Source organism: Myotis yumanensis, unplaced genomic scaffold, assembly GCF_028538775.1.
Source record: "Myotis yumanensis isolate MYYU_CA2020_CCGP unplaced genomic scaffold, mMyoYum1.0.hap1 SCAF_19, whole genome shotgun sequence".
Lineage (NCBI taxonomy): Eukaryota > Metazoa > Chordata > Mammalia > Chiroptera > Vespertilionidae > Myotis > Myotis yumanensis.
Window position 1 is genome coordinate 11,257,420 of NW_027223770.1, and position 25,329 is coordinate 11,282,748.

The 25,329-nt window shown below is 59.6% G+C and overlaps 1 protein-coding gene across 2 annotated transcripts; it reads left to right on the forward strand.

Annotated features, from left to right (window-relative positions):
* The first annotated feature begins 503 nt into the window (after positions 1 to 503).
* On the forward strand, positions 504 to 24,477 carry SETD1B (SET domain containing 1B, histone lysine methyltransferase). 2 transcript variants are annotated; one of them, XM_070400263.1, is made up of 17 exons: positions 504 to 571; positions 1,074 to 1,258; positions 1,485 to 1,583; positions 2,243 to 2,513; positions 4,535 to 4,647; positions 5,649 to 6,887; positions 11,017 to 11,826; positions 12,234 to 12,495; positions 12,581 to 12,927; positions 13,010 to 13,115; positions 13,594 to 14,067; positions 15,303 to 16,562; positions 17,392 to 17,558; positions 19,544 to 19,675; positions 19,754 to 19,873; positions 19,949 to 20,086; positions 22,103 to 24,477. In XM_070400263.1, the coding sequence occupies exons 2-17, from the start codon at positions 1,088 to 1,090 to the stop codon at positions 22,274 to 22,276; spliced, it is 5,883 nt and encodes a 1,960-aa protein (XP_070256364.1). In that variant the 5' UTR covers positions 504 to 571; positions 1,074 to 1,087; the 3' UTR covers positions 22,277 to 24,477. The 2 variants fall into 2 exon arrangements, with proteins under 2 accessions (XP_070256364.1, XP_070256365.1); XM_070400264.1 differs by lacking the exon at positions 504 to 571 and adding an exon at positions 901 to 960.
* The last annotated feature ends 852 nt before the right edge of the window (positions 24,478 to 25,329 follow it).

Consider the following 25,329-nt stretch of genomic DNA (forward strand, 5'->3'; position numbering starts at 1 on the left):
CGGCCTCCGCAGTTTGGAAACAGTTGTGGAGGCCCGAGGCGCACGCCGCGGCTCGAAGGGCAGCCTCAGCCGCGGGAGGTAGAGCCCGGGGAGACCCCCTCCCCCGCCCGCCAAGACCCCCACCTAGGTCCCAGCAGAATAAATAAATTAAAAGGCCTTCCCCTGGGGAGGGGGGAGGCAGTGTGGGAGCGCGCGAGTGAGGGGTGGGGGGCCGCTGGGGCCCAGGCTTTGGCGGCGCAGCTGCCGCTGCCGGGCGAGTGCCTGGGGAAGCGGCGAGGAAGGCGAGGGGAGGAGGAAGAGGAGGAGGAAGAGGAGGAGGGTGAGCGCTCGGGTCGGGCTCCTTAGCGGTGTATTGTGGGATGTGCGGCTACTGGGAGCCGAGCCTCCGCCGCCAGCCGCCTCCGGGGCAGCAGCAGCAGCAGCGGCGGCGGCAGCAGCAGCTCCGGGCCCGGCAGCAGCGGCGGCGGCTCCCCCCTCTCCCGGCCCCCCGTCCGGCAGCCCCGGTCTCGGCTCCCGCGGGGGACACCATGTACTGGCTGGCGGCGCAGGGAGGCCGGCGCCCGGCGGGGATGTAAGCGCGGCTCGGGGAGGGAGAGGCCGCGGCCGGGCAGCCGGGCGGCCCAAGCCCCCAGCTTCGGCCCCGGGCCCCGGCCGAGCAGGCGGGCGGGCGGGCTGGCGGGCGGGCGGAGCCAGGCCTGCCGCGAGCCCCGCGCCCGAGCCGGGCCGAGCGAGCGAGTGCGCGCCACGCCGGGCGGCCGGGCGGCACCATGGGCCGGAGCCCGCGTCCTCCCGGCGCCCCGGGCCCCGCCAGCCCGCACCGGGGGTCCCCGGGAGCCCCTCGCTGTCTCCCCGAGACGGTGGCCGAGCGGGCGGGCTTCTAATTCTCCCGAAAGGGTTATTCTCTCGCTCTGTTCTTATTTTGGGGGGAGCCGGCGAGACAGCGCCTTTTGGGGCGCGCTGGTAAGGTGGGAGGGGGTGGGGGCTGGACGATTTGATTCTTGGGCGAGTGTGTGTGGAAGCGGCCGCCGCCGCCGCCGCCGCGGCGGAGACGACAACAACTTGCTGGTTTTCAGGTTGGGTTAACGGCATGGAGAACAGTCACCCCCACCACCACCACCAGCAGCCCCCGCCGCAGCCCGGCCCTTCGGGCGAGAGGAGGAACCACCATTGGAGAAGTTACAAGTTGATGATTGACCCGGCTCTGAAAAAGGGACACCATAAACTGTACCGCTACGATGGGCAGCATTTCAGCCTGGCGGTGAGTAGCCGGCGCGCCTCCCCGCCGCCCCGACCCACCCCCGGCCGTGCCCCGGGAGCGGGGTCCGAGCGGCCCGGGGACCCCCGTCCCGACCACCCGGCCAACTGTCAGCCCGGTCCCCAGCCCTGGAGTTTGACAAGTGCCTGGAGCAGGGGGGTCTGCCCCTGACCCTGGGGAGAGGGATCAACCCTCGCACCCCGCCCCCTCCCCCCGTTTCTCCCTATAGATGTCCAGCAACCGCCCGGTGGAAATTGTCGAAGATCCCCGGGTGGTCGGGATCTGGACCAAAAACAAGGAGCTGGAGCTGTCGGTGCCCAAATTCAAGGTAGGACCCCTCCCCCTGCCCCGCGGCCCCTCCTCCCCCTCCCCGAGTTCGAAAATAACGCCAGCCCTGCCGGAGCCCGGCCGCCTTCTGAGTTCCCGCCGTCCCGGACGGGCTAGTTTTGGCGGGGAGGGGGAGGCTGCTGCGAGAGGGGCGTCCCCGCCGAGCTGCTGTAAACAGAGTAACGCTGCGGGGAAACTGTAATCGAGGCGCTGCTACAATGTCCTGCGCGCCCAGCTGGGGGCTGCGGGTCCCCACCTGGCTCCTGCCGGCCCGGGGGCTTGGCCCCGGGACCCGCCCCCCTTCCCAGCCTTGTGGCTTTAGAGGGACAACCTCCGAGCCCAAGGGGTCGCCCCGGACTGGGCAGCAGGGAGAGGAGGCCAGGATGGGGGGCCGGGGGGGGGGGGGCGGGAGAGAGAAACTGTTTCTTTTCCCCCTTCCCTTTCGAACCCGGAGGACTTCCACGTTCCAAACGATTTAATCCTCTGCTTCCCGGGCCCGCCCGCGTGCATTTTTTTTCCCCCCCAAATTTTTATTTTTAAAAAAAAATTTTTTTTTTTACCCTTCATTGTTTTCAAAGGGCAGGCCCGTGGGGGGAAGGTTGTGTTTTCCCCTTCCATTCCAATGCTCTCCAAACTCCCTTCCTCCTCGTCTCCTGCCAGATCGATGAGTTCTACGTGGGCCCGGTGCCTCCGAAGCAGGTGACATTTGCCAAGCTGAACGATAACATTCGCGAGAACTTCCTGAGGGACATGTGCAAGAAGTATGGGGAGGTGGAGGAAGTGGAGATTTTGTACAACCCCAAGACCAAGAAGCACTTGGGAATCGCCAAGGTGGTCTTTGCCACGGTCAGGGGAGCCAAGGAGGCAGTGCAGCACTTGCATAGCACTTCGGTCATGGGCAATATCATCCACGTGGAGCTTGACACCAAAGGTGAGTGGAGGCGGGTTCAGGAGGGCCTCCCCTCCTTCCCCAGGAGCTCAAGACCTGTCAGGCCGGCCCCTCCCCCTCCCAGAGCCCCTCCTGCAGAGTAGGGGACCCCTCACTCTTCCTTGAATGCTTCTCTACAATCTTTTTTTAAAAAAAAATTTGCCCCCCTCCTGAGGCTAGAGTCACGTGGAGCTAAATGTGTTGTCTGTTGCTAGGAGACCAGCTATAATTTACCAAATGTGCGGGTCCTTGGCCACTGTGCCTCTGGGGACCATCCGGAGGCTTCCCCACCGCTGACACCCAGGGGGGCCCCTCTAGAGCCCCGGTGGTCTAGGCTTAGTCAGTCCCCAGTGTTGCCCTCTGTGAGGGGAGGAGTCTGCGTTTGTTTATTTGTGGGGGGGCGGGGAGGGGGGGGGAAGATGAGGGAGAGAGACCAGGAAGCCTTTAAATGCATAAGGAGTATGTCCCTCAGCTAAAAGGAGAGTCCTCCAAGGATCCAGGGCTCCCCTCGCCGCATGTCACCCCTTCCCCCTGGAAGTGGGAACCAATCTGGGCCCAGAGTGTGGTTTCATTGATAATGTTCCAGATAGTGTGGGGCGGGCTGCTCTGGGTGCTCTAGGGTTGACACGGTGTCGTCCCTCCTCTCTCTTAAAGAGACAGCAGCACCTCCCCTGCACTGTGTTCACTCCCTGCTGGCTGCTGGGAGCGGCCAGCTGGGGAGGCCACACCTCCCACCCACCCTGTGGGTACGGGGAGGCTCCGACTGAATGCCGGCTGGAGGGGTGAGCTCCGACTCCAGTTCCCACCAAGACAGAAGGAGCTGGGATAGGTGCCGGGCACTCTGAGGACCCGCCGGCCCTGTGACTGAGCAGATACCGTCACTGGGTCCAGAGCCCCTCGAGGCCTCTGGGTGGGCTTAGGTGGGCGGCTTCCAGGGGTGTTGCGAGCTACCAGGGCACACAAAACCCAAGACGGAAAGAGCTAACCCCTTTATTTTTGCTTTTAATGATGAATGCATATTGGCTGAGTCGCTGGGACCCTGCTGGTCCTGGGGGGGGCTCGGTCGTCCCCTAAACTCTGCTGAGCTGTACCTCACTCTGAGTCTCCTAGGGACACAAGTCCAGGTTCCTCTCTAAGCCACAGCCCCCCACACCCCCAGGTCTAGTTGCTCAGTCTCTGTGAGGGGAGTACAGACCCTTTCAAATCTACATCCCCCTGGGTGGCTGCCGGCCTGAGAATCGAATGTGGAGCCCCCTCCCCATTCGAAGGAGCAGCCAGCTCTCACCACAATTTCATTTCTGCGAAGAAGAAGAAAAAAAAAAAGGTGGGGGCCCTCAGAGCTGCCAGCTAAGTTTGTATTTCAAGAAAGAGACCAGTAAAGTGTAAAGCGAAGCTCAAGGAATGCGTCTCCTTTGCATATGTAAGCAGCTGCCTCACGGGGCTCTATAAATATCAGTGATCTGGGGCCCCTCTATAGAGGCCTCTCTCTGCTGGGAGGGGTAGGTCACCAGACAGGGCTCAGTGGGACCAGCCCCAAAGCTGGGGCGTCTGTTTGGAGGGAGAGGCAGGTGGCATTCACAGGAACCTGGTTTTGTAAACTGCTGGTCCCCTGGCCCCCAACAGCTACCAACAAACTGCCCCCTCTCCTCACCACGTGCCTCCAGGCCCTGGCTGTTACTGGGAAAGGGAGAGGACAGACTGGGAGACCTGACTCTCTTCTCTGGGTGTCCAGGTGACAGGAAGAGGCTTTGTGTTGGGGGTGGCATTTCTGTATTTGGGGGAATCCCAGCCCCACGAGGCATTAACTTCTGAGTCTCAGGATGAGAAAAATCATACAACTTAGCAGCTTCGTTGAGCAGACAGGGCTCCCGAGAAGGGTGCAAAGAGGGGTGGGAACTTGGTTATGCTCACACAGCTTCCCCAGGCTTGGGGTCTCAGGCACAGGGACCCACAAAGAAGCCAGCCTGTGGGGGCTGCCCCCTCGGGGAACGTGGCTGAATCCCGCCTCCCTGGTCCTTCCACAGGGGAAACCCGAATGCGGTTTTACGAGCTGTTGGTCACTGGCCGGTACACACCCCAGACCCTGCCGGTGGGTGAGCTGGATGCTGTCTCTCCCATCGTGAATGAGGCCCTGCAGGTGGGTTTCTCACATCAGCGCCCCCTCTCCCGTCACCAGCTCCCTCGTGTGGCCCCCGGGGCCTAGGAGGGAACCGAGCCTGGCCACGCACAGAGCCCCAGAGCCCATCTGGAGCCCGCTCTCCACGTAGATGCTGCCACACGGCAGCATCCTATCTCCTGTGCACCCTTCTCCCCCTGCTCCCCCAAAGCAGAGTTCAGATCCCTCTTTCCAGAGCAGCGGTTCTCAACCTGTGGGTCGCGACCCCTCTGGCGGTCGAACGACCCTTTCACAGGGGTCGCCCAAGACCATCCTGCATATCAGATATTTACAATACGATTCATAACAGTAGCAACATTACAGTTATGAAGTAGCAACGAAAATAATTTTATGGCTGGGTCACAACATGAGTAACTATATTTAAAGGGCCAGAAGGTTGAGAACCACTGTTCCAGAGCAAGACTGACTCCTCCCCCAGTCCCCGCCTCCCAGGGTGCTCACCTGGGCCGCCTGCACCTGGGGAGATTCCCATCCCAGCCCTTCCCCAGCATCTACCCAGCCACCCTCCGGAGTAGCTTTCCCTGAATGAAGAGACCGTTCACTTGCTGGTCAGCTGGGTTCCGTAGGCACATTTACCATGTCATATTATGTCAATCAAAACTCTGGGAGGCCACCCTCTCCCTCCCAAGATCCCTGCCTGGAAGGTCTTTGATTTCTGCCAGCCTGAGACAGGAAGGAGATCCCAGTTCTAACCAGGATGTTGGGATCTTCTCTTTTCTCTGCCTCAGGGATTAGGAAAAACCCTCCAGAGCCCATGAGGATAATTGTCTACCCTGAGAGTAGAAAGAGGTTAGGACCACCCAGACACGCCTCTCCAACCACCCACGCCCCTAACTTCTCCATGTTGCAGTTCTAAAGCCACCAGTTTGGCTCTGAACTCCCGGCAGCCAGAGTGAGAAGGGGACAGATCCCCCCAGTGATCTCACACCTCTCTCTCTCTCTCTTTCTCTCTCTCTCTCTAGTTGTCTGATGCCCTGAAGCGCCTCAAGGATGGTGGCCTCTCTACAGGCTGTGGCTCTGGCTCATCCTCTGTCACCCCAAATAGTGGTGGGACGCCCTTCTCCCAGGACACCGCTTACTCCAGCCGCCTGGACACACCCAACTCCTATGGACAGGGCACCCCGCTCACGCCGCGCCTGGGCACCCCCTTCTCGCAGGATTCCAGCTACTCCAGCCGCCAGCCCACGCCCTCTTACCTCTTCAGCCAGGACCCCACGGTGACCTTCAAGGCCCGGCGCCACGAGAGCAAGTTTACGGATGCCTACAACCGCCGCCACGAGCATCATTATGTCCACAACTCTGCTGCGGCCCCTGTGGTGGCCGGGGCCACAGCCACCTTCAGGGGCTCCGTGGACCTCCCATTTGGGGTGGTCGGCAGCAGTGGGGCTGGCGGTGGCCCTCCGTTCAAGGCCCAGCCGCAGGATTCAGCCACGTTCGCCCACACTCCACCACCCGCCCAAGCCACCCCCGCTCCTGGAGTCACATTCAAGTCTGCTTTCTCTCCCTATCAGACTCCTGTGCCCCCTTTTCCCCCACCCCCCGAGGAGCCCCCCGCCGCCACCACCGCCTTTGGGGCCCGCGACAGTGGGGAGTTCCGGAGAGCCCCTGCGCCCCCGCCCCTGCCGCCCACTGAGCCCCGGACCAAGGAGAAGCCAGGCACGCCGCCCGGCCCCCCGCCCCCCGAGGCCAACAGCTTGGAGCTGGGTGGCCGGCCGACCTTCGGCTGGAGTCCCGAGCCCTGCGACAGCCCGGGCACCCCCACCCTGGAGTCGTCGCCTGCGGGGCTGGAGAAGCCCCACGACAGCCTGGACTCGCGCATCGAGATGCTGCTGAAGGAGCAGCGAACCAAGCTGCCCTTCCTCCCGGAGCAGGACTCGGACACGGAGCTGCAGATGGAGGGCAGCCCCATCTCCTCCTCCTCCTCCCAGCTTTCCCCTCTGGCTTCCTTCGGCACGAACTCCCAGCCCGGCTTCCGGGGCCCCACGCCGCCTTCCTCACGCCCCTCCAGCACCGGCCTGGAGGACATCAGCCCCACGCCCCTGCCAGACTCGGATGAGGACGAGGAGCTTGACCTGGGGCTGGGGCCCCGACCCCCGCCCGAGCCAGGCCCCCCAGACCCCACCGGTCTTCTGGGCCAGACAACTGAGGTGACGTTGGACCTGGCTGGAGACAGGACCCCGACCTCAGAGAAGATGGATGAGGTACCACCCTGTCTGTCTGTCTCCTGTCTGGGGTTGGTTTTGTCTGTCTGGTGTCTCCCTCCTTAGCCCTTTGAAACATCCTCTCCTTGGACAACTAGCTAAGACATAGAAGCAACAGGGCCAGAGCAGCCAAAATAACAGGTCAGTCTGTAGAGAATAAAGAAAGGATGCGAAAAGCACGAGGCTGTGACTGAGCCGCTGGTCTGGCTCTTAGGTTCCCGAGGAGCCGTGGAGAGAAGGGAAGTGTGGCCTAGTTCTGTCGCTCTCCTGGTCGGGAATGGGAAGTCAAGGCTTCCTAGGGACCCGTTCTGACTTGATGATCTTTGGTAGGAGTTTCCAGGCCCCAGAGCGCACGGATTGTGGTGACGGTGTGGGCTCCCTTCTCTGTTGGGTGCCTTAGGGATGATCCAGGGCTGGTCCCGAGGCTCAGGAAGGTTGGGGAGAGGGTGGGAGCCCTGGAGCCCTGTCTCCTGCACCCGGTGCCTCCGGAACGAAGGAACCATGGCGGGCAGGCGGGGGGGGGGCATTGAAGTTTCCCTTCTCCCACTCTCCCTGGCTCCAGTAGTGAAGGAGTTAAGGGCTAGCGCAGGGGGAGGGCCACAGCCAGGAGCAGGCCAAGTTGTCCACCCTCCACCCTCTCCTCACCCTTAGATCCTCTCCTGGGGTCTCATTGCCCGAACCTCCAGCTTCAGGATTGGGGGGTGGGGTGCTGCCTGGCGGCGGGTACTAGGTCACCTTCCTTGACCCCTCCTCCCCCTCCTGGTCCAGGCACCCGCCCTGGCCCTCCTGGACACCCGCTTGGAACCTGTGGGCCCGACGGGCATGAGCAGCCAGGGGCTTAGACAGAGCACAGTGCCCCTGTGGGTGGCAGGAGGAGGGTCCCCACCCGGGCGCTTTGATTAGGCCGGTTTGGCTGCCTCAGGGAGGAACAGAGAGGAACACGGCCTGCCCAGGAGCGACCACAGGTGGTTGGGGCTCCAGGGGCCTTCAGGCAGTTCTGGGGAAGTGGTTTCAGGTGCCAAGGAGTCCAAGCCTGGGGAGCTGACAGGTGTGCAGAGGTGGGGGTTGCTTCCCAGCGGCCCTCCCTTCTTCCCTCTGTTGACCAGCTGGGCAGAGAAGCACAGAGTAGTCGGAGGGTGGGCTTTCCCACCGAGTCACTGTAGGGAAGTGGGGGGCGGGGAGGCTGAGGCCCAGAGAGCTGGGGTCCTGGATGCCTCAGGACCTTAGCCCAGGGAAGCCTGGGAGCACTGATTACCTCCAGGCTGGCCTCGGGCGCCCCCTGCTGGCAGCCGGGAGAGCAGCATCCCGGCTCCTCGGGACTGACCTGGGAGTTGCAAGCGCCTGCTCTGGGGGCTGGAGAGCTGCGCAGGGAGGCCCGCTTGTGGGGGAGGGCGGCGGGGGGGGGAGAATAAAGGGGGGGTACCCTTTCTTCACAGAGACTGGTGGTTAAAACTGCAGGCGCCAGGCCCTGAGCCTGAGCCCCGGCTCTGGCACTCACTGGTTACGCGACCTTAGGGAAGGCACTTTCCCTCTCTGAGTCTCAGTTTCGTTGTCAGTGAGATGGGATGGTGAGAGCACCTGTCTCACACCGTCTGGGCCTGAGTGAGGTGCCGCAAGGGAAGCTCCAGGCACAGCATGGGTTGGTGCAGGTTGGTGCTGGGCGCTCGGGCTGTCTCCACCGGTTCTGGTTCTCACCACAGGCGCGGAGGGAGGGGCCGACCGAGGGCTGGAGCGCGCAGCTCCCGTCTCCCTGTGATTGGCCGGCTGGGTTAACCCTCTGCGTGCGGCGCCTGTCTTGCTGGGCGCTGGGCGCTGTCCAGGGCTGATCTTCTGGGCGCTGTCCCTGAGTCCCAGGCTGAGTCTGCTCTCAGCATAGGCGTGGGGACCCTGGGAGGGAGGGAGGGGAAGAGAGAAGGAGAATAGAGAGGACCTAGCTAAAGCCAATGCTTTTTGCTGCTGCTGCCAGAGATTTGCTATTCCTCTCCACCCCCACCTCCCACCTCCCACCCCCTATTTTCCTATAGGCAGACTTTACAGTCTGCACAGACCCCGTCCCCTCAGCCTTCAGACGCACTCCCAGGCTTGCAACTTACAAAAGGCTCCGTCTCAGCCAGGTTCATCCAGGGCAGCTTCTCGCCTCTTGTCCTGACTGAAGAGCCTGGGGGTGGCCCGGCCCTTTTCTCCCCACCCCCGCTGCCTTCTTGCTGCACCTGCACCGTGCAACCCCCGGCCTCCCCCCTGCATCCCAGTGTATACTGGCCCTTGCCCATTTTAGAGCGGGGGTCATCCTCAACTCCACTCCCCTGTTCACCAGGGGTGGCTACCAGGTCCCCGCTCTGGGCGGCATCCTGGCTTGCGTCCTGGCCGATTATGACTGGCTCTGCCTCTTGGGCCAGTGGCTTTCGACTCCCTGGCGTCTCCTCGCCTGTCAGGAGGGGCTGCAGTAGAGCCCGCATCCCGAGGTTACAGCGCGGATAGGAAATGGGACGCGTGTGTTCACTGCAGCGTCACTTACAATCACCAGGATTTGGGAGCAGCCCGAGTGTCCGTCAGTGATGAGAGGATACAAAAGCTGTGGTGCATTTACACTACTTGCCTGTGAAAAAGGAAGGAAACCTTACCTTTTGCAACAGCGTGGATGGGCCTGGAGAGTACAGTGGGGCCTTGACTTACGAGTTTAATTCGTTCCGAGACCGAGCTCGTTAAGGAGCTCGTTAACTCAAATTACTCTATCAACTCGATGCAAAAAATCGGCCGAGAGACAGCTGATATCTCAAAAAACTCGTTAGTCTGGACACTCTTAAGTCAAGGCCCCACTGTATTATGCTAAGTGACATAAGCCAGTCAGGGAAAGACAAGCACCATGTGATCCACTTATATGTGGAATCTAATGAATAAAATAAACAAAATGGAAACAGACTCATAGATACAGAAAACAGACTGACAGCTGTCAGAGGGGAGGGGAGTTGGGCGGCTGTGTGACAAAGGTGAAGGGATTAAGCAAAAAAAAAAAAAAAAAAAACCCCAAAAAACCCAAAACTCAGAGACACAGATGACAGTATGGTGATGACCAGAGGGAAAGGGGTGGGACTTGCCTTGGGGTGGTGAGAACATAGCATAGCATACAGATGGTGTGTTACAGAGCTGTGCACCTGAAACCTGTATAACTTCATTATCCAGTGTTACCCCAATACATTCAGTTCACAAAACAAAGTGTCACCTTCTCCACCGCTTTCTCTGCCACAGTGAGGGCAGCAGGCTGGGGAGCCACTTCTGGTTCAAATCTTGGCTCCGCCTCTTGCTGGCTGTGTGGCCTTGGGCAAGTTACTGAAGCTCTCTGTGTCCCCATTTCTAACTCAGTGAGAAGGGAGATAACAGGCCTGCTGTGTAGGGTTGGCTGAGTGAATGTATGTGAAGTGCTCAGAGAGGTGCCTGGCACATGGGGAGAGCTGCAGAGGCGTCAGTTATTAGTATCTTCTCTGAATACAAATTGAAACAGAAGCTCTCAAACTGAAACAGAATCTGTTTTCCTCTTCTCACCGCATCTCCCTTCCCGGCTTCCTTTTTCTCCAGGACAGACGGTATATTCACATCTTCATCCCGATTCCCTTCTGCCTCTTCCCTCTAGAACAGCGGTTCTCAACCTGTGGGTCGTGACCCCTTTGGGGGTCCAACGACCCTTTCACAGGGGTCGCCTAAGACCATCGGAAAACACATATATAATTACATATTGTTTTTGTGATTGATCACTATGCTTTAATTATGTTCAATTTGTAACAATGAAACTGGGGGTCACCACAACATGAGGAAGGTTGAGAACCACTGCTCTAGAAGTCCAGCTCTGTGGGCGCAAGGATTTTGTCTGTCTTGTTCGCTGCTGTGTTGCCAGCACCTAGGACAGTGCTGAGTAAATGTTTGTGAAATGACTGAGTCCTCATGATCACCCATGAGGCAGGTACTATGATGCCCATTATGCAGATGGGGAAACTGAGGCTTAGAGGTGAAGTGACTGGCTAGGGCCACATGGCTGGAGGCCTCTCCTCCAACTTGCCGACGTGTGGAAGGGGGCTCTGGGGGCTGGCTTGGCCTCCCAGGCTCACACTCACTGCTGTCTCCCTTGTCTCCGCAGGGCCAGCAGTCCTCCGGTGAGGACATGGAAATCTCAGATGACGAGATGCCCTCGGCCCCCATCACCAGTGCCGACTGTCCCAAGCCCATGGTGGTGACCCCAGGCTCGGCGGCTGTGGGAGGCCCCTCTGTGCTGGCCCCGAACCTGCCGCTGCCCCCGCCCCCTGGCTTCCCACCACTGCCCCCACCCCCACCGCCACCTCCACCACAGCCTGGCTTCCCCATGCCCCCACCTCTGCCACCACCGCCGCCCCCCCCACCCCCGGCCCACCCAGCCGTGCCAGTGCCCCCGCCACCTCTACCAGCGCCACCCGGTGTCCCACCCCCGCCCATCCTGCCACCTCTGCCACCCTTCCCGCCCGGGCTGTTCCCCGTGATGCAGGTGGACATGAGCCACGTGCTGGGCGGCCAGTGGGGCGGCATGCCCATGTCCTTCCAGATGCAAACTCAGATGCTGAGCCGTCTGATGACCGGCCACGGCGCCTGCCCCTACCCCCCCTTCATGGCTGCTGCGGCGGGGCTGCAGTTTGTCAACCTGCCCCCCTACCGGAACCCCTTCTCCCTGGGCAACACGGGCCCAGGGCGTGGGCAGCCCTGGCCACCCCTGCCCAAGTTCGACCCATCAGTGCCGCCACCAGGCTACATGCCACGCCAGGAGGACCCCCACAAGGCCACCGTGGACGGCGTCCTGCTGGTGGTGCTCAAGGAGCTGAAGGCCATCATGAAGCGCGACCTGAACCGCAAGATGGTGGAGGTGGTGGCCTTCCGGGCCTTCGACGAGTGGTGGGACAAGAAGGAGCGGATGGCGAAGGTGGGTGGGCAGTGCCGGGCCCCAGGGTCGTGAGCGGGCAGGCCTCGCCAGCACCCTATGTTCTCCCAAGACACACGACTGGGGACACGGCTGTGCCCTCAGAATGGGCCAGCACGAATGTCGTTTGTGAGACGTGTGTGTCAGTAACACCGATGTTTGTGGGGAATCGCAGTCTCCGAGTGGGAGGCCACGGCCTGGCATAGGTAGCTGGAGGAGTCCACTCGCCGGGGAGGAAATCGAGGTTCGGTGAGGCAGAGAAAAGGGGTGTCCCGAGTGGTGGCACGGAGGCAGGGAGCGCCCGGTCACCCTGCGGCTGTCAACACTGGCAGAAGGCAGGCTGCTTGGGGGCCACCCAGGGGCATCGCCGGCAGCACCCTAATCACGGCGACTCCCCTCTCGCACCCCAGGCCTCGCTGACCCCGGTGAAGTCGGGCGAGCACAAGGACGAGGACCGGCCGAAGCCCAAGGACCGCATCACCTCGTGCCTGCTGGAGTCGTGGAGCAAGGGCGAGGGCCTGGGCTACGAGGGCCTGGGCCTGGGCATCGGGCTGCGAGGGGCCATCCGCCTGCCCTCCTTCAAGGTCAAGAGGAAGGAGCCCCCGGACACGGCCACGTCCGGAGACCAGAAGCGGCTGCGGCCCTCGACCTCCGTGGATGAGGAAGACGAAGGTCTGTGTCCCCCCGTCTCCCAGCAGGTCCTGGGGTCTCCTCCGTCCCCGTCCTCCTCGCCCACTGACACCCTCCCTCCCCACAGAGTCAGAGCGCGAGCGGGACCGGGACATGGTAGACGCCCCCTGCGAGCTCGCCAAGCGGGACCCCAAGGGCGTGGGGGTGCGGCGGCGGCCGGGCCGGCCCCTGGAGCTGGACAGCGGCGGGGAGGAGGACGAGAAGGAGTCGCTGTCCGTGTCCTCATCCTCATCGGCATCCTCCTCCTCGGGGTCCTCGACGACCTCGCCCTCGTCCTCGGCCTCCGACAAGGAGGGGCAGGACAGCACGGAGGAGGAGGAGGAGGAGGAGGAGGAGGAGGAAGAAGCAGAGGAGGAGGAAGAGGCCCCTGGAAGCCCGATCTCCTCCTCCTCCACCTCCTCCATGTCAGATAAGGTGCCATTCGGGGTGGGGAGGCCCGGGGTGCCAGGCTGGGCGAGGGGGCCCCGCACTCACCCCTCCACCTCTCCTCCCCCAGGATGATGACAATGACGACAGCGACGGCCAGGAAGACTCCAAGAACGAAGACGAAGACTTGGCCCTGTCGGAGGCGAGTGACAAGGAGGAAGGCAACTCGGACGGAGGTGAGCGGGGCAGGCTGTGGCCCGGCCCGGCCAGGGTCCCTCTGCGGGCTGAGCCTGAACACGAGTCACCAACACTTGGTGGGCACAGTGTCTCGCCTTTGCACACGCTCCGCGTACCCTGTGGGCCTGTCCATGTGAAATGTCCAGAAAGGGGCAGTCCCTGGGGCTGGGAGGCAGACCAGTGGTTGCTGGTGCAACGGGTGGGGGCGGGGTAAGAGCTAAAGGGGATGGGTTACTTCTCGAGCTCATGACCAGGTTTTGGGACGGAGGCGGCGGTTGCACACATTGTCAGTGTGCTCAGTACCACAGAATTCTCTACTTTAAAATGGTTGGTTTTCTGTTATGTGGCTCTTACCTCAATTTAAACAAATGGTGACTAGTCACACCCATTGCCCCACGTTCCTGAGGGTCCCCCTTTGAGCCGTACCTGGCGGGGGCGCAGCAGGAATGACAGGCCCCCTCCCGTGTCCCCGCCCAGAGGAGACCGCGAGCATTGCCACCCGCAAGGCTGGGGCTGGGTCCTCCAGCGAGAGTTCGGAGTCTTCGGAGTTTGAATCAAGTTCTGAGTCTTCGTCGTCGTCCTCGGAGGATGAAGAAGAGCTGGTGGCCGGGGAGGAGGAGGAGGAGGCGGAGGCGGAGGAGGAGGAGGAAGAGGAGGCCACCACAGATGAGAGCATGGCTCCCGCCATTCCCGAGGAGAACTTTGAGGAGGAGGTGGCCACGAGGGCGCCCGTGGTGGAGCCCTTGACGGAAGAGGAAGTGGACATCGAGGCTGAGGACGAGGTCCCCGAGGAGCGGACCCTCCCGTTGGAAGAGCCGCCCCTGCCTGTGGGTGTGAAAGAGCCCCCCAAGGAGCCAGGTCTGAACCAGGAAGTGGCCAGGCCGCTGTCTCCAGAGCCTCCTGCGAAAGACACGGAGGCCCGCCTCCCAGCGTCCCCGGAGCCCCCCCGAGGTAACTGCCCCGGCCCCTGGGAGGTCCAGGATGAGCCAGCTCCTCTGGGCGAATCGCGGAACTGTCCCTCCCCTGCAAACGGGGATCGATGGAGAATGCGCCCACCATGAGGTGGGGTGGGAGGAGAGAACGGGAGGGTGTGCGATGTGCCAGCATAGAGCCTGGCACCTGCTGGTTCCTCAGAGGGGACCAGCTGTCACCATTCCTCAGTGGCGGTGTTCCCACAGATTAGTCCTTGTCCCGTAGTCCCATGAGATGCTCCCCAAAAGGAGGGCCAGGCGTGCATGGTTGTTCAGTGACAGGCAGGCCGGGGAGACTCGGGTGCTGGGCCGGGTGAGAGCGGCCGGGGCCACGGTCCGGATAGAGCTGCGCGGAGTGTGTGAAAGGCTGGCCTGCGCTCCAGCAGAACTCCCCACAGCGATAGAAATGTCTGCTCTCTGCCCTGTGCAATCCGTGGCCACTCGACACAATGTTGTAAGGGCCCTTGAAGTGTGGTGAGCAGCCTGTGGAACCGAGTTCGTAATGTTACTTAGTTTTAATGGATTTAAACTCAGCCGGGTGGTTAGTGGTTAGTTCGTACCTCTACTAAGTCCTTAGGAGAGAAGCCTGTTATATTGTGTTTAATTCTGTTGTTTGGCTACAGAACCACAAGTCTTTATTGTCACAAGTATTTTATTAAGACTTTATTGCATCCCCAGTACTGTTCTAGGTGTTAATAGGGCAACAGTGGACCAAACAAACAAAAGCATTTGCCCTCGTAGAGCTTTGATTCTAGGGCAAGGTGATAGGTAACAGCTGATACGTTAGAAAACACGGTATATATATATGACAATGGAGATAAATGCTTGGAGAAAACCTTAAACGCTCTGACAAGTCCTGCACAAAAGAAACTTGAATTTTATTCGATAGCAGAGCCCATTGTCTTGGTTCACAGGACATTCCCTGTTCACAGAACACTGTTCTAAAGACAGCGTCAAAGGCTTCCAGCCATGTCTCCGCCTTTGATTTACTTGTAACGTTTATTAAGCACCTACTGTGTATCTGACACTGGGCTGGAGGCGGAGCAGTCCTTCAGGGGTTTAGCTGGGGGCACGGTCTTTATACTCAGAAGCGTCTTGGGGGACTCAGAGCCATGCATTGGTCAGGTATCAAGTGCATAGTAGGGCAGAAGAAGTAGGGCACTCAGAGGTGTTTGAATCAACTAACAGTGGCCTGGTTTTCACCCGTCTCTGCAGGGGAGGAGCTGAAAGCGAAGCCCGAGCCCCCTCTGCTGCTCTCCTTACCTCTGCAGCCACCATTGCCACCCCCTCGACCGCCCCGGCCACCTAGCCCACCGCCCGAGCCCGAGACCCCAGAACCCCCACACCCACCCGTCCCTCTGGAGCCTCCCCCTGAGGACCAGCCCCCACGTACGCCAGGCATTTGTGGCAGCCTGGCCAAGTCGCAGAGCACAGAGACAGTACCGGCCACCCCAAGCGGGGAGCCCCCGCTGTCGGGGGGCAGCAGCAACCTGTCCCTGAGCTCCCCGCAGGTGCCCGGCAGCCCCTTCTCCTACCCATCCCAGTCCCCCAGCTTGGGCAGCGGTGGCCTCCCGAGGACACCTGGCCGGGACTTCACCTTCACGCCCACCTTCCCCGAGCCCAGCGGGCCCCTGCTCCTGCCCATCTGCCCCCTCCCCACTGGCCGACGCGATGACCGGCCCAGCCCTCTGCCGTCCCAGGTGCTCCTGGAGACGGGCTTGCCGCTCCCTCTGCCCCTGCCCCTGCCCCTGCCCCTGGCTCTGCCTGTACCTGTCCTGCGGCCCCAAGCTCGGGCCCCTCCCCAACTGCCACCCCTGCTGCCCACCCCTCTGGCCGCCTGCCCGCCCCCCATCAAGAGGAAGCCGGGCCGGCCCCGACGCTCCCCACCGGCCCTGCTCTCCTTGGATGGGGCCTTGGTCCGGCCACCAGGGGCGGCCGCCCTGGGCAGGGACCTTCTGCTCTTGCCGGGCCAGCCACAGACCCCGGTCTTCCCCAGCACCCACGACCCCCGGGCTGTGACCCTGGACTTCCGGAACACGGGGATCCCAGCCCCCCCACCACCCCTACCTCCCCAGCCTCCCCCGCTACCTCCCCCACCCCCTGTGGAGCCCACCAAGCTGCCCTTTAAGGAGCTAGAGAACCAGTGGCTCTCTGAGGCCATCCCGCCGGGTCCCCGCGGGCGCGAGGGTGTCACCGAGGAGTTCCTGGACCTGGCCAAGGTGCGAGGCTCCTGGCGCCGGCCGCCCAAGAAGCGCCACGAGGACCTGGTGGCCTCGGCCTCGCCCGAGCTCTCCCCGCCGCAGCCCCTCTTCCGGCCCCGGACGGAGTTTGAGGAGATGACCATCCTGTACGACATCTGGAACGGGGGCATCGACGAGGAGGACATCCGCTTCTTGTGTGTCACCTACGAGCGGCTGCTGCAGCAGGACAATGGCATGGACTGGCTCAACGACACCCTCTGGGTCTACCACCCTTATATCCTGCCACGCGGGGCTGGGGGCCGCGCCGCCCGGCACCGGGGGGCCTCACCCACCGAGTTGTCTCCCACGATACCCGTGAGGGCGAGAGCACAGCCACGTCACCTATGAGGCAGTGTCTGTGCCCATCGGGAGTCGGCACTGGCACCTTTACACCCTCAGGCCAGGCCCAGCTCACCCCCCAGACGGCAGGTCTCAGCCAATCTAAGGTAGTAACGTGGCTGCACCACGTAACAGTGGCAGGAACTGCTCACTCTGGGCTCCCATCACCTAATTTAATCCAACCGCCCAGGGACGTGGGGCTATTAATCCCATCATATCTGTGTAGCAGCCAAGGCTCAGAAAGGTTAAGCAACCTGCCTGGAGTCACACAGCTACAAGTAGCAGAGCTGAAATTTAAACCCAAGCAAACCTGGCTCCAGAATGTGGGCTCTTAACCACAATGCTACCCTGGTAGTCGATTGTTAACAACAGTGTTCTAAACTGACTTATTGAGCATTTTCTCTGTGTCAGGAACTCTGCTAGGCACCTAAACCTCAGTAATTATCCAGAGAGGCACCGTTATGAACCCAGTTTACAGATGGGGAAACTGAGGCAGAAAGTGGTTAATTATAAAACACACCCAGGGCTATGCAACTAGGTACCCCTGACAAGAGCTCTGGCCGTCCGTGGAGGTGGCTGGCGGGCCAGGTGGTGTGGCTGTGGGCCGTGCGGCTGGGTTCTGTAGCCTCCTGGAGATTGTGCTGAGGGTGGAGCGGCTGGGCCGGTGGGGTAAGTCTCAGGAGGGGTTGCCATCAGTGTCCACGTGGCCCTTGACCCACACCCACCCACCAGCCTCTCTTCAGCCAAGAAAAAGAAACGGGACGATGACATCCCCGAGCACGTGACAGGCTGTGCCCGCAGCGAGGGCTTCTACACCATCGACAAGAAGGACAAGATCAGATACCTCAACAACACCCGCGCCAGCACGGACGAGCCCCCCACAGACACCCAGGTACTGCCGTCAGGTGCCCAGACACAAGCCGCCTGGCCTGGGCAGTGGGCAGGGGTCGTCCTGGACGGGGTGCAGGCAGGTTGAGGGGTTGTGGCGCACGGAGGGTGTTACCTGGTGGCTCAGGTGTGAGTGGTGAGGTGAGGGTGGGCAGTGGAGAGCCTCTGAGAGCTTCAGTCAGGGATGTGAGCAGAGTTCAGTTGTGTTTCCAGAAGGCTCACTCATTCCTTTTTTATTTTTTTATTTTACTTTTTTATTTTTTAAATATATTTTTATTGATTTCTGAGAGGAAGGGAGAAGGGGAGAGAGAATCATCGATGGGCTGCCTCCCGCACACCCCACACTGAGGATTGAGTCTGCAACCTGGGCATGTGCCCTGACCGGGAATTGAACCGTGACCCGGTTCATAGGTCGACGCTCACCCACTGAACCACACCGGCCGGGCCATACCTTTTTTAAATGAAGCAGGTACTTGTGGAGCACTTGCTACAGAACAGTGAACAAAACAAAATTCTTTTCCTCGTGGGCCTTACATCCTAAGGGGGATAGGAAATAAGTGAACAAATAGGATGCCAGGTGGAGACCACGGGAGAGGAGGTTAGGGTTTGGCGAGTCGGGGCCAGAGAAGGTGACATTTGAGCCAGACCTGAATGACGTAAAGAAACAAGCCATGTGGGTGACTGGGAGAGACCACCAAGAAGCAGAGGAAAACTTCCGTAAGGAGATTGGACCCGAGGGGTCCACTGGGCCCCGCAGTTCCCCTGTGGAGAGGACAGCCTGCGGCAGGGAGCAACTGGGGAAAGGAACGGCCAGGCCAGGTGTCGCCAAAGAGACCGGGCCGCGGAGGCTGCGGAATGAGGGTGGGTTTGCGTTCTGTATACGACAAGCCACAGGAGGGATTTGAGAGCAGGTGTGGGGAACACGGTTCACCTACGATTTCCCAAGCTCACACTGGCGGCTGGGGAGCGACTCAGGCAGGTGCTGCCGTCTCCATTCCAGATGTGCGGGTAGTTGGGCTTGGGTGGCTGTGAGGACAAAAGTGGATACTTTTTTTTTTTTTTAATATATTTTATTGATTTTTTACAGAGAGGAAGGGAGAGAGATAGAGAGTTAGAAACATCGATGAGAGAGAAACATCGATCAGCTGCCTCCTGCACACTCCCTACTGGGGATGTGCCCGCAACCCAGGTATATGCCCTTGACCGGAATAAAACCTGGGACCCTTCAGTCCGCAGGCCGACGCTCTATCCACTGAGCCAAACCGGTTTCGGCAAAAGTGGATACTTGTTAAAGAATAGCAGGAATGTTAGAATATTAGGAAGTTGAATGGACAGGACGGGGGCTGGATTGGGTATAAGAGACAAGGGAATTGGGTGGGTCTGGCCTGGGGCCTGGGGAGCCGGATGCCAAGCACTGAGGTGGGAGGAAGTGGCACCTGCACGTTGGGCATCGTCACCATGGAGATGCTGATCACAGGTCACAGCGGGACCAGCGCACGCGTGTGGAGCGGGTGCGGCTCCAAGCGCCAAGAGCTGGGCTGGAGGGTGAGGGAGGCCCCGAGAAGGAAAGGATTCGAGGGTGTGGCGGCAGGAGCTATGATTTCGAATTTTGGGGGAGCTCTGAGGGGCCGTGGTGAGAGCCACGGGGGATGGAGGAAACACGCCCCCATCTTCCGGCGGAGAAGCAAGGACATTCCAGGTCTCCCAGCTGAGCCTGGGAGGGACGGCAGCGTGGAGGGAAAGTGTGTCGTCACCTTGAAGACGGAGGGGCTGGAGCCGCTCAGATTCTGTCAGGGAGGAGAGGGGACAGTCAGGGTCAGGACAGGCACAGAGAGGCCAGAGCAAGGAAGTTGGGGTGACAGGGACCCAGAATTAGGGTGGGATCATCAAGGACGTGATGGGGACACGGGTACCATAGTCGGTGGGACCATGTTCCTGGGGCGTCCGCGCCCCTTTCCTGACCTGTCCCCCGCCTCCGCCTCCTCGCAGGGCATGAGCATCCCGGCGCAGCCACACGCCTCCACCCGGGCCGGCTCCGAGCGGCGTTCGGAGCAGCGCCGCCTGCTGTCCTCCTTCACCGGCAGCTGTGACAGCGACCTGCTCAAGTTCAACCAGCTCAAGGTGAGGCCGGGCCATCAGGGCAGCGGGGGTGGCACGGGACCCAAGACCAGGACTCTCACCCTCTCCTTCCTCCCTCAGTTCCGGAAGAAAAAGCTCAAATTCTGCAAGAGCCACATTCACGACTGGGGCCTGTTCGCCATGGAGCCCATCGCGGCTGACGAGATGGTCATTGAGTACGTGGGCCAGAACATCCGCCAGGTAGGCGCTGCCCTGTGGCCGGTGTCGGGGTGGGGACGGGAGCGGCCCAGCCCTACTGAGGCCCTTTCCCTGCAGGTGATCGCAGACATGCGGGAGAAACGCTACGAGGACGAGGGCATCGGGAGCAGCTACATGTTCCGGGTGGACCACGACACCATCATCGACGCCACCAAGTGTGGCAACTTTGCTCGCTTTATTAACCACAGCTGCAACGTGAGTGCCTCCGGGGGTGCGGGGTGGGCGGGGGGACCTCAAGCAGAGAGCCTTTCTCCTCTGAGCTTCAGTCTTCCCATCTGTGCAGTGGGTACAATGAGACGTGGGGCACGGTCTGGGCGGTGCTGGCAAAGCTCTGGTCCGTGCTGTCCACAGACACGGGACCACCCTGTGTCGTGTGGAGCACTGAACTGTGGTTGGAGTGACTGAGGAGCTGAGTTTTTATCTTAATTTATACGAGTCCAAACTGAAATACCTCACGTGTGGCTGGTGACAACCAGGGTGGATCTCGCAGGTCTGGAGTGGGACAGGTGTCATTGATAACAAGGGTGTTTTTCACTCTGGAAACAAGCACAGGGAGTCTGGTATGGCTCAGTGGTTGAGTGTCAACCTCTGAACCAGGAGGTCACGGGTTCGATTCCCACATGCCCCAGTTGCTGGCTCGATTCCCAGTAGCGGGTGTGCAGGAGGCAGCTGATCAATGATTCTCTCTCATCATTGATGTTTCTCTGTCTCCCTCCCTCCCCCTTCCTCTCTGAAATCAATAAAAATAAACAAATAAATAAATAAAAACAAGCAGAGGGAGCTTGGAACAGGGGACAGGCCTGTTCCCGGAGACACCCCTAACTCCGGTTTCACGTCTTGATGTCACTACTTACCCAGTGACCATAAGCTACTTACTGAACGTCTCAGTGCCTCAGCCTCCTGATCAGTAAAATGGGAATGGAGGTGGTTCCTCCCGGTAGGTTGTCAGGAGGACCCAGTGTGTCCTGCATGCAGGCCTTCTGAGTGTGCTACACAGCGACTTCTCAGCCCTGCTGCCCTCAGGATTGTGACTTGAGCATTATCTGGGCTGGTAGGGACTTTCCTGTGATTCTCCTGTGAGGGTTGAGGGACAGGAGGGAATCACCCAGGTGAGGCAGTGCCTGGGCAAGTGTTCCGTTCAAAGGCCCTGGGGCAGGGGGGTGAACACCTGTTTGAGGGTCAGCTGGGGGGCAGTGGGGATGGAGTAGGGTAAGAACATGAGGCTGGCGAGAGGGCAGGGTGAGCTGAGGCTGGCAGGTTGGGGTGGCTGTCACTCAGCCTCCCAGGCAGAGCTGAGGCAGGCCACTGGAAGGTTTGGAGTCCAAGGGTGAAAGTATGTGCTGCCCCTTTGGGAAGACTTCCTGGCTGCTGCCTCAGAGTAGACTCTCAGAGCCGAGAGGCAGCGGCAGTCCAGTGAGCGGTGATGGGCGCCGGCCGTGGCTCCTGGCTGTGGGTGGAAAGCAGTCAACAGGAAGAGGAGGGCTTTTGGAGACAGAACCCAGCCAGGTGTGGGCCAGATCTGGCCTTGGTGGGGGGGATGCAGGAGGTGGAGGCTTGGGGGACCTGGGTGCGTGGTGCAGCGCTCCCCACAGGCAGACACCAGGTACTGTTAGGGTTCTGGGTCAGGACCAGGGGCCAGCAAACTTTTGCTGTCATTGGTAAATATATATATATTTTAATATTTTTTTTTATAGATTTCAGAGGAAGGGAGAGGGAGAGATAGAAACATCAGAGATGAGAGAGAATCATCAATGATGAGAGAGAGTCATTGATCAGCTGCCGCCTGCATGCCCCACACTGGGGATCGAGCCCGCTATCCGGGCATGTGCCCAGACGGGAAATCTTAACTGTGACCTCCTGGTTCTTAGGTTGACACTCAATCACTGAGCCAGGCCGGCCGGGCCGTAAATATTTTTGGCTTAGTGGCTCAGACCATCTCTTAGCAATTGCTTAACGGCCATTGTAACCAAAGGAGCCCAGACAATATGTAAATGAATGGGTGCGGCTGCTGAAATTGAAGCCCTGGGGAATCATTGATTGTTATTGCCATCGTTGTCATTATTTAATAACAGAGGCAGGGGCAGAGCTGAGGCCCACAGCAGGTGGCAGTGGGCCTGGGGGGCATCTGGCAGGCACGGGGCTCCGTGTGGGCCCCGGTGGAGGAGGCTGCCCCGGGGTCCTCCGCTCACTGTCCCCTCCCCTGGCCCACAGCCCAACTGCTACGCCAAGGTGATCACCGTGGAGTCGCAGAAGAAGATCGTCATCTACTCCAAGCAGCACATCAACGTCAACGAGGAGATCACCTACGACTACAAGTTCCCCATTGAGGACGTCAAGATCCCCTGCCTCTGCAGCTCCGAGAACTGCCGGGGGACCCTCAACTAGCCCGGGCCCCCGCCCGGCCCCGCCTCCCCCGTTTCAGGTGCTGTCCTCTACCCAGCGGCCACGCCAGGGCCTGGCGCCCCAACACTACCCCCAGGACCCCGGCTCCAGCCCTCAGTGGGAAAGGGCTTCTCTGTCCGTCAGCCTGTGTCTTGTCGCTTCTCAAAGCGCTCCCTCGAGGACTTGTGTTCGACTCCAGCGTGAACGCCTCTGTTCCCGGCCGCTGTCCCCGGCCCTCCATCTCTCTCTCCCGTCTCCTCCCCGTCTTGTCATCCGCCTCTTTCCGTGAATGCTGCTACCTTGTTTTGTCTTCCCTTTATTTTCTTATCAAAAGAAAAGACATTTTAACCGTTGAAATGTGAAGGCAGAAGCGGAGCGCGGGGCCGGGCAGGGGCTGCCGAGGCCTCTGTGTGAGGCGTGGACCCCTCCACGTGCTGGAGGCCCCGGTCCGGGCGCTGCGCCAGGTGCTGCACAGAGGGGGGTCTGGCAGGTGGCTTTGACCTCAGAACACTATGGAAGGCCCCCCCCCTCTACCAGTGGACTCAGCGAGAAGACCCTTACAGACCCCCACCCCCAGCCTGTCCTTCCCCCAGCAGCCTGGGGGGCCACGTCCCCTTGAAGACCCTGGCGGAGCCAAGCTGGTCCCAGGCAGGAACTTGCCCCCTCGGCTCTCTGCCACCCCCCAAATCTGGGTTCAATGTTTACTTTCTCATTCGAATGCCAGCAACGAAGGACCCTGCAGGAGGCCCCGGTGTGGGCAGGTGGGGCACTGGGGAGGGTCTTGTCCACTCACCCCGTCCTCACCTTCACAGGCGAGAGGAGGGCCTCCCCGGGCAGGCGGGGCCCAGTCTCGCCGCTACGGGTGTGACCGTGGATGCGTGTGGACTTCCTCGTTTATAAGCGTCACCTGCCTGCTGCCCCCAGCCCCACTCGCCCTAAGACATCAAGAGCATATTTATTTTCAGAGTGAGACGATTTCTCCCAGAGAAAGGAAGATCTCGGAAAAGATTTCAGAATCCAGATCTCAACCTGACAAGGTTTTCTTTTTTTTTTTTTAGCCCCTCCTCCCCCCCCATCCCCACCACCCTCTTCAGGGTTCACGTCCATGGACTTGGCTCTCGTGCGTGTGTAAAATCCAGCCGAGGGGGAAGGAGGTGTTCGAAGTTCAGATCCCACTTCTGTATATAGGCGGCCGTAAAGGACTTTTTCTCGGGAACATTGTTTCTTGTAGAAACACGTGGGAAGACTTTTTTGCTCATTTCTTTGTACTTCCCAAAAAAACAAACAAAAAAAACAACAGAAAAAAATCACACAAGTCCCCCCCGCACCCCAAGACGCAGAACAGGCGTGTACATAATTTATGGAAAGTGACCAGGACTCGTCCTCACCGTCGGTGGGGCGCCCACCCTGCGAGGGGCCTCTGGAATCTCAGCTTGTGTCAAGCTTGTTATCATGTAAATTCTGTACAAAGAATTGTTATTTTTCTCTTTCTCTTTTTTTTTTTTTTTGTCGTTGGTGATTTTGTTGTGTTCTTTTTCTTCCTTTCTTTCAATTTCTTCACCCCAAGCCCTCTCTGTTTGAGACTGTGCCCGCCACGTCATCGAGGCCAATGAAATCGGTGGCGTGAAGACACAGAGGGGAACCTGGGCATAGCGGCGACCTTCTCTCCCATTTGCGGTTTTCTGCCTAATTGTGCAACCGAGGAAATATTTATTTTTCACACGAGGAAATGTGTAGTTTGTAGAGACGGCTGATTTCAGTTACTGTGCAGCCCCCAAGGGGCTGTCTTTGTTCTCCCCGCCCCCCCCCAACAGAGGAAGTGGAGGGAACGTGGGGGGAGCTGGCCTCACCGTGCCGTCCCCCCCCCCCAGGAACCCCCGCCCCAACCCTGGAGCGGCTTGTCATTTCCAGGAATGTACTGGTTCCTTTTTCTTTCAATGCCTTTGTTTTCATTGAACAAATCTTTGCTTTGGAAGAGTTGGGGGTTTCTGTCCACCCCCCCTTTGCCTCCCTCTCCCCTCCCACAAAGAAAAGAACCCTCACCTTTTAGGGGTGTTTGTGCTTCTAGGCTCTATCATCCGTATGGAACTTGTTTTGAAGAGAAGTGTTTCCGTTGTGGGTGTGTCTTGCTGTAAATATTTGTTCATATTTTTGTGAATTCAATACTATGTACCATTGTATTATAGTAACTTTTATAAAGCAAACCATAAATATACTGACTTTTCTTACAGATACGCCGTCTCTCTTGCTCTCCTCTCCCTCCTTCCTGTTGGGGGCACACCCTGCCCCGTGGAGGGTGGGCTGGCTGTGCTGGGGGCAGGGGGGGTCGGTGTGATACGGTCCACCCAGGCCAGCAGGTCTTAAACTGAGTCACAGCTTTTTTAAAAATATATATATATTTTTATTGATTTCAGAGAGGAAAGAAGAGGGAGAGAACGAGAGAAGCATCAATGATGAGAGAGAATCATTGATTGGCTGCCTCCTGCACGCCTCACACTGGGGATCGAGCCCGAAAACCCGGCACGTGCCCCGACCAGGAATCGAACCGTGACCTGGTTCATAGGTCAACACTCAGCCACTGAGCTACGCTAGCCGGGCAAGTCACAGTTTTTTGTAGTTTTCCGTCCAGACCCTTTCTTAAAACCTGGGGACGCCCAACACGGCTAACAGTCTGCAGTTAAGGAAACGATCCAATATCCTGCTGCCGTCACTAGAACTCAGAAATGGTGGAAATTTAAGAAGGCAGTGCTCTGTCTGCATTTGAGGAGGGAGGGGACGGATAAAACAGGCTGAGAAGAGGGAAATATACGCAGTGTTTGTGGTATTCCAGGTAGGGCTCTACTCTGCCTGATCCAGTGGTGGGGTGATCGAGGGACCCACGAGATTTTTTTTTAATTTAAATTATTGTTGAAAGTATTACATATGTTTTCTCCCCTCCCCTCCCCATTGACCTCTCCCTGGCCACTCGCCCCCTTGCCCATTTTTTTTTTTTTTTTTTAAATTTACTTCAGAGCCCGGCCAGTGTGGCTCGATAGGTTGAGTGTCTGATTTTGAAG

What these genes read in the sequence shown, in the direction of transcription:
- SETD1B (XM_070400263.1), top strand. Translation starts at nt 1,088, where the DNA reads ATGGAGAACAGTCACCCCCACCACCACCACCAGCAGCCCCCGCCGCAG. An exon ending in CCTCTGGGTCTACCACCCTT is followed by an intron (nt 16,563 to 17,391) that starts ATATCCTGCCAC and finishes ACCCACACCCAC; the next exon opens with CCACCAGCCTCTCTTCAGCC. An exon ending in AGCCCCCCACAGACACCCAG is followed by an intron (nt 17,559 to 19,543) that starts GTACTGCCGTCA and finishes GCCTCCTCGCAG; the next exon opens with GGCATGAGCATCCCGGCGCA.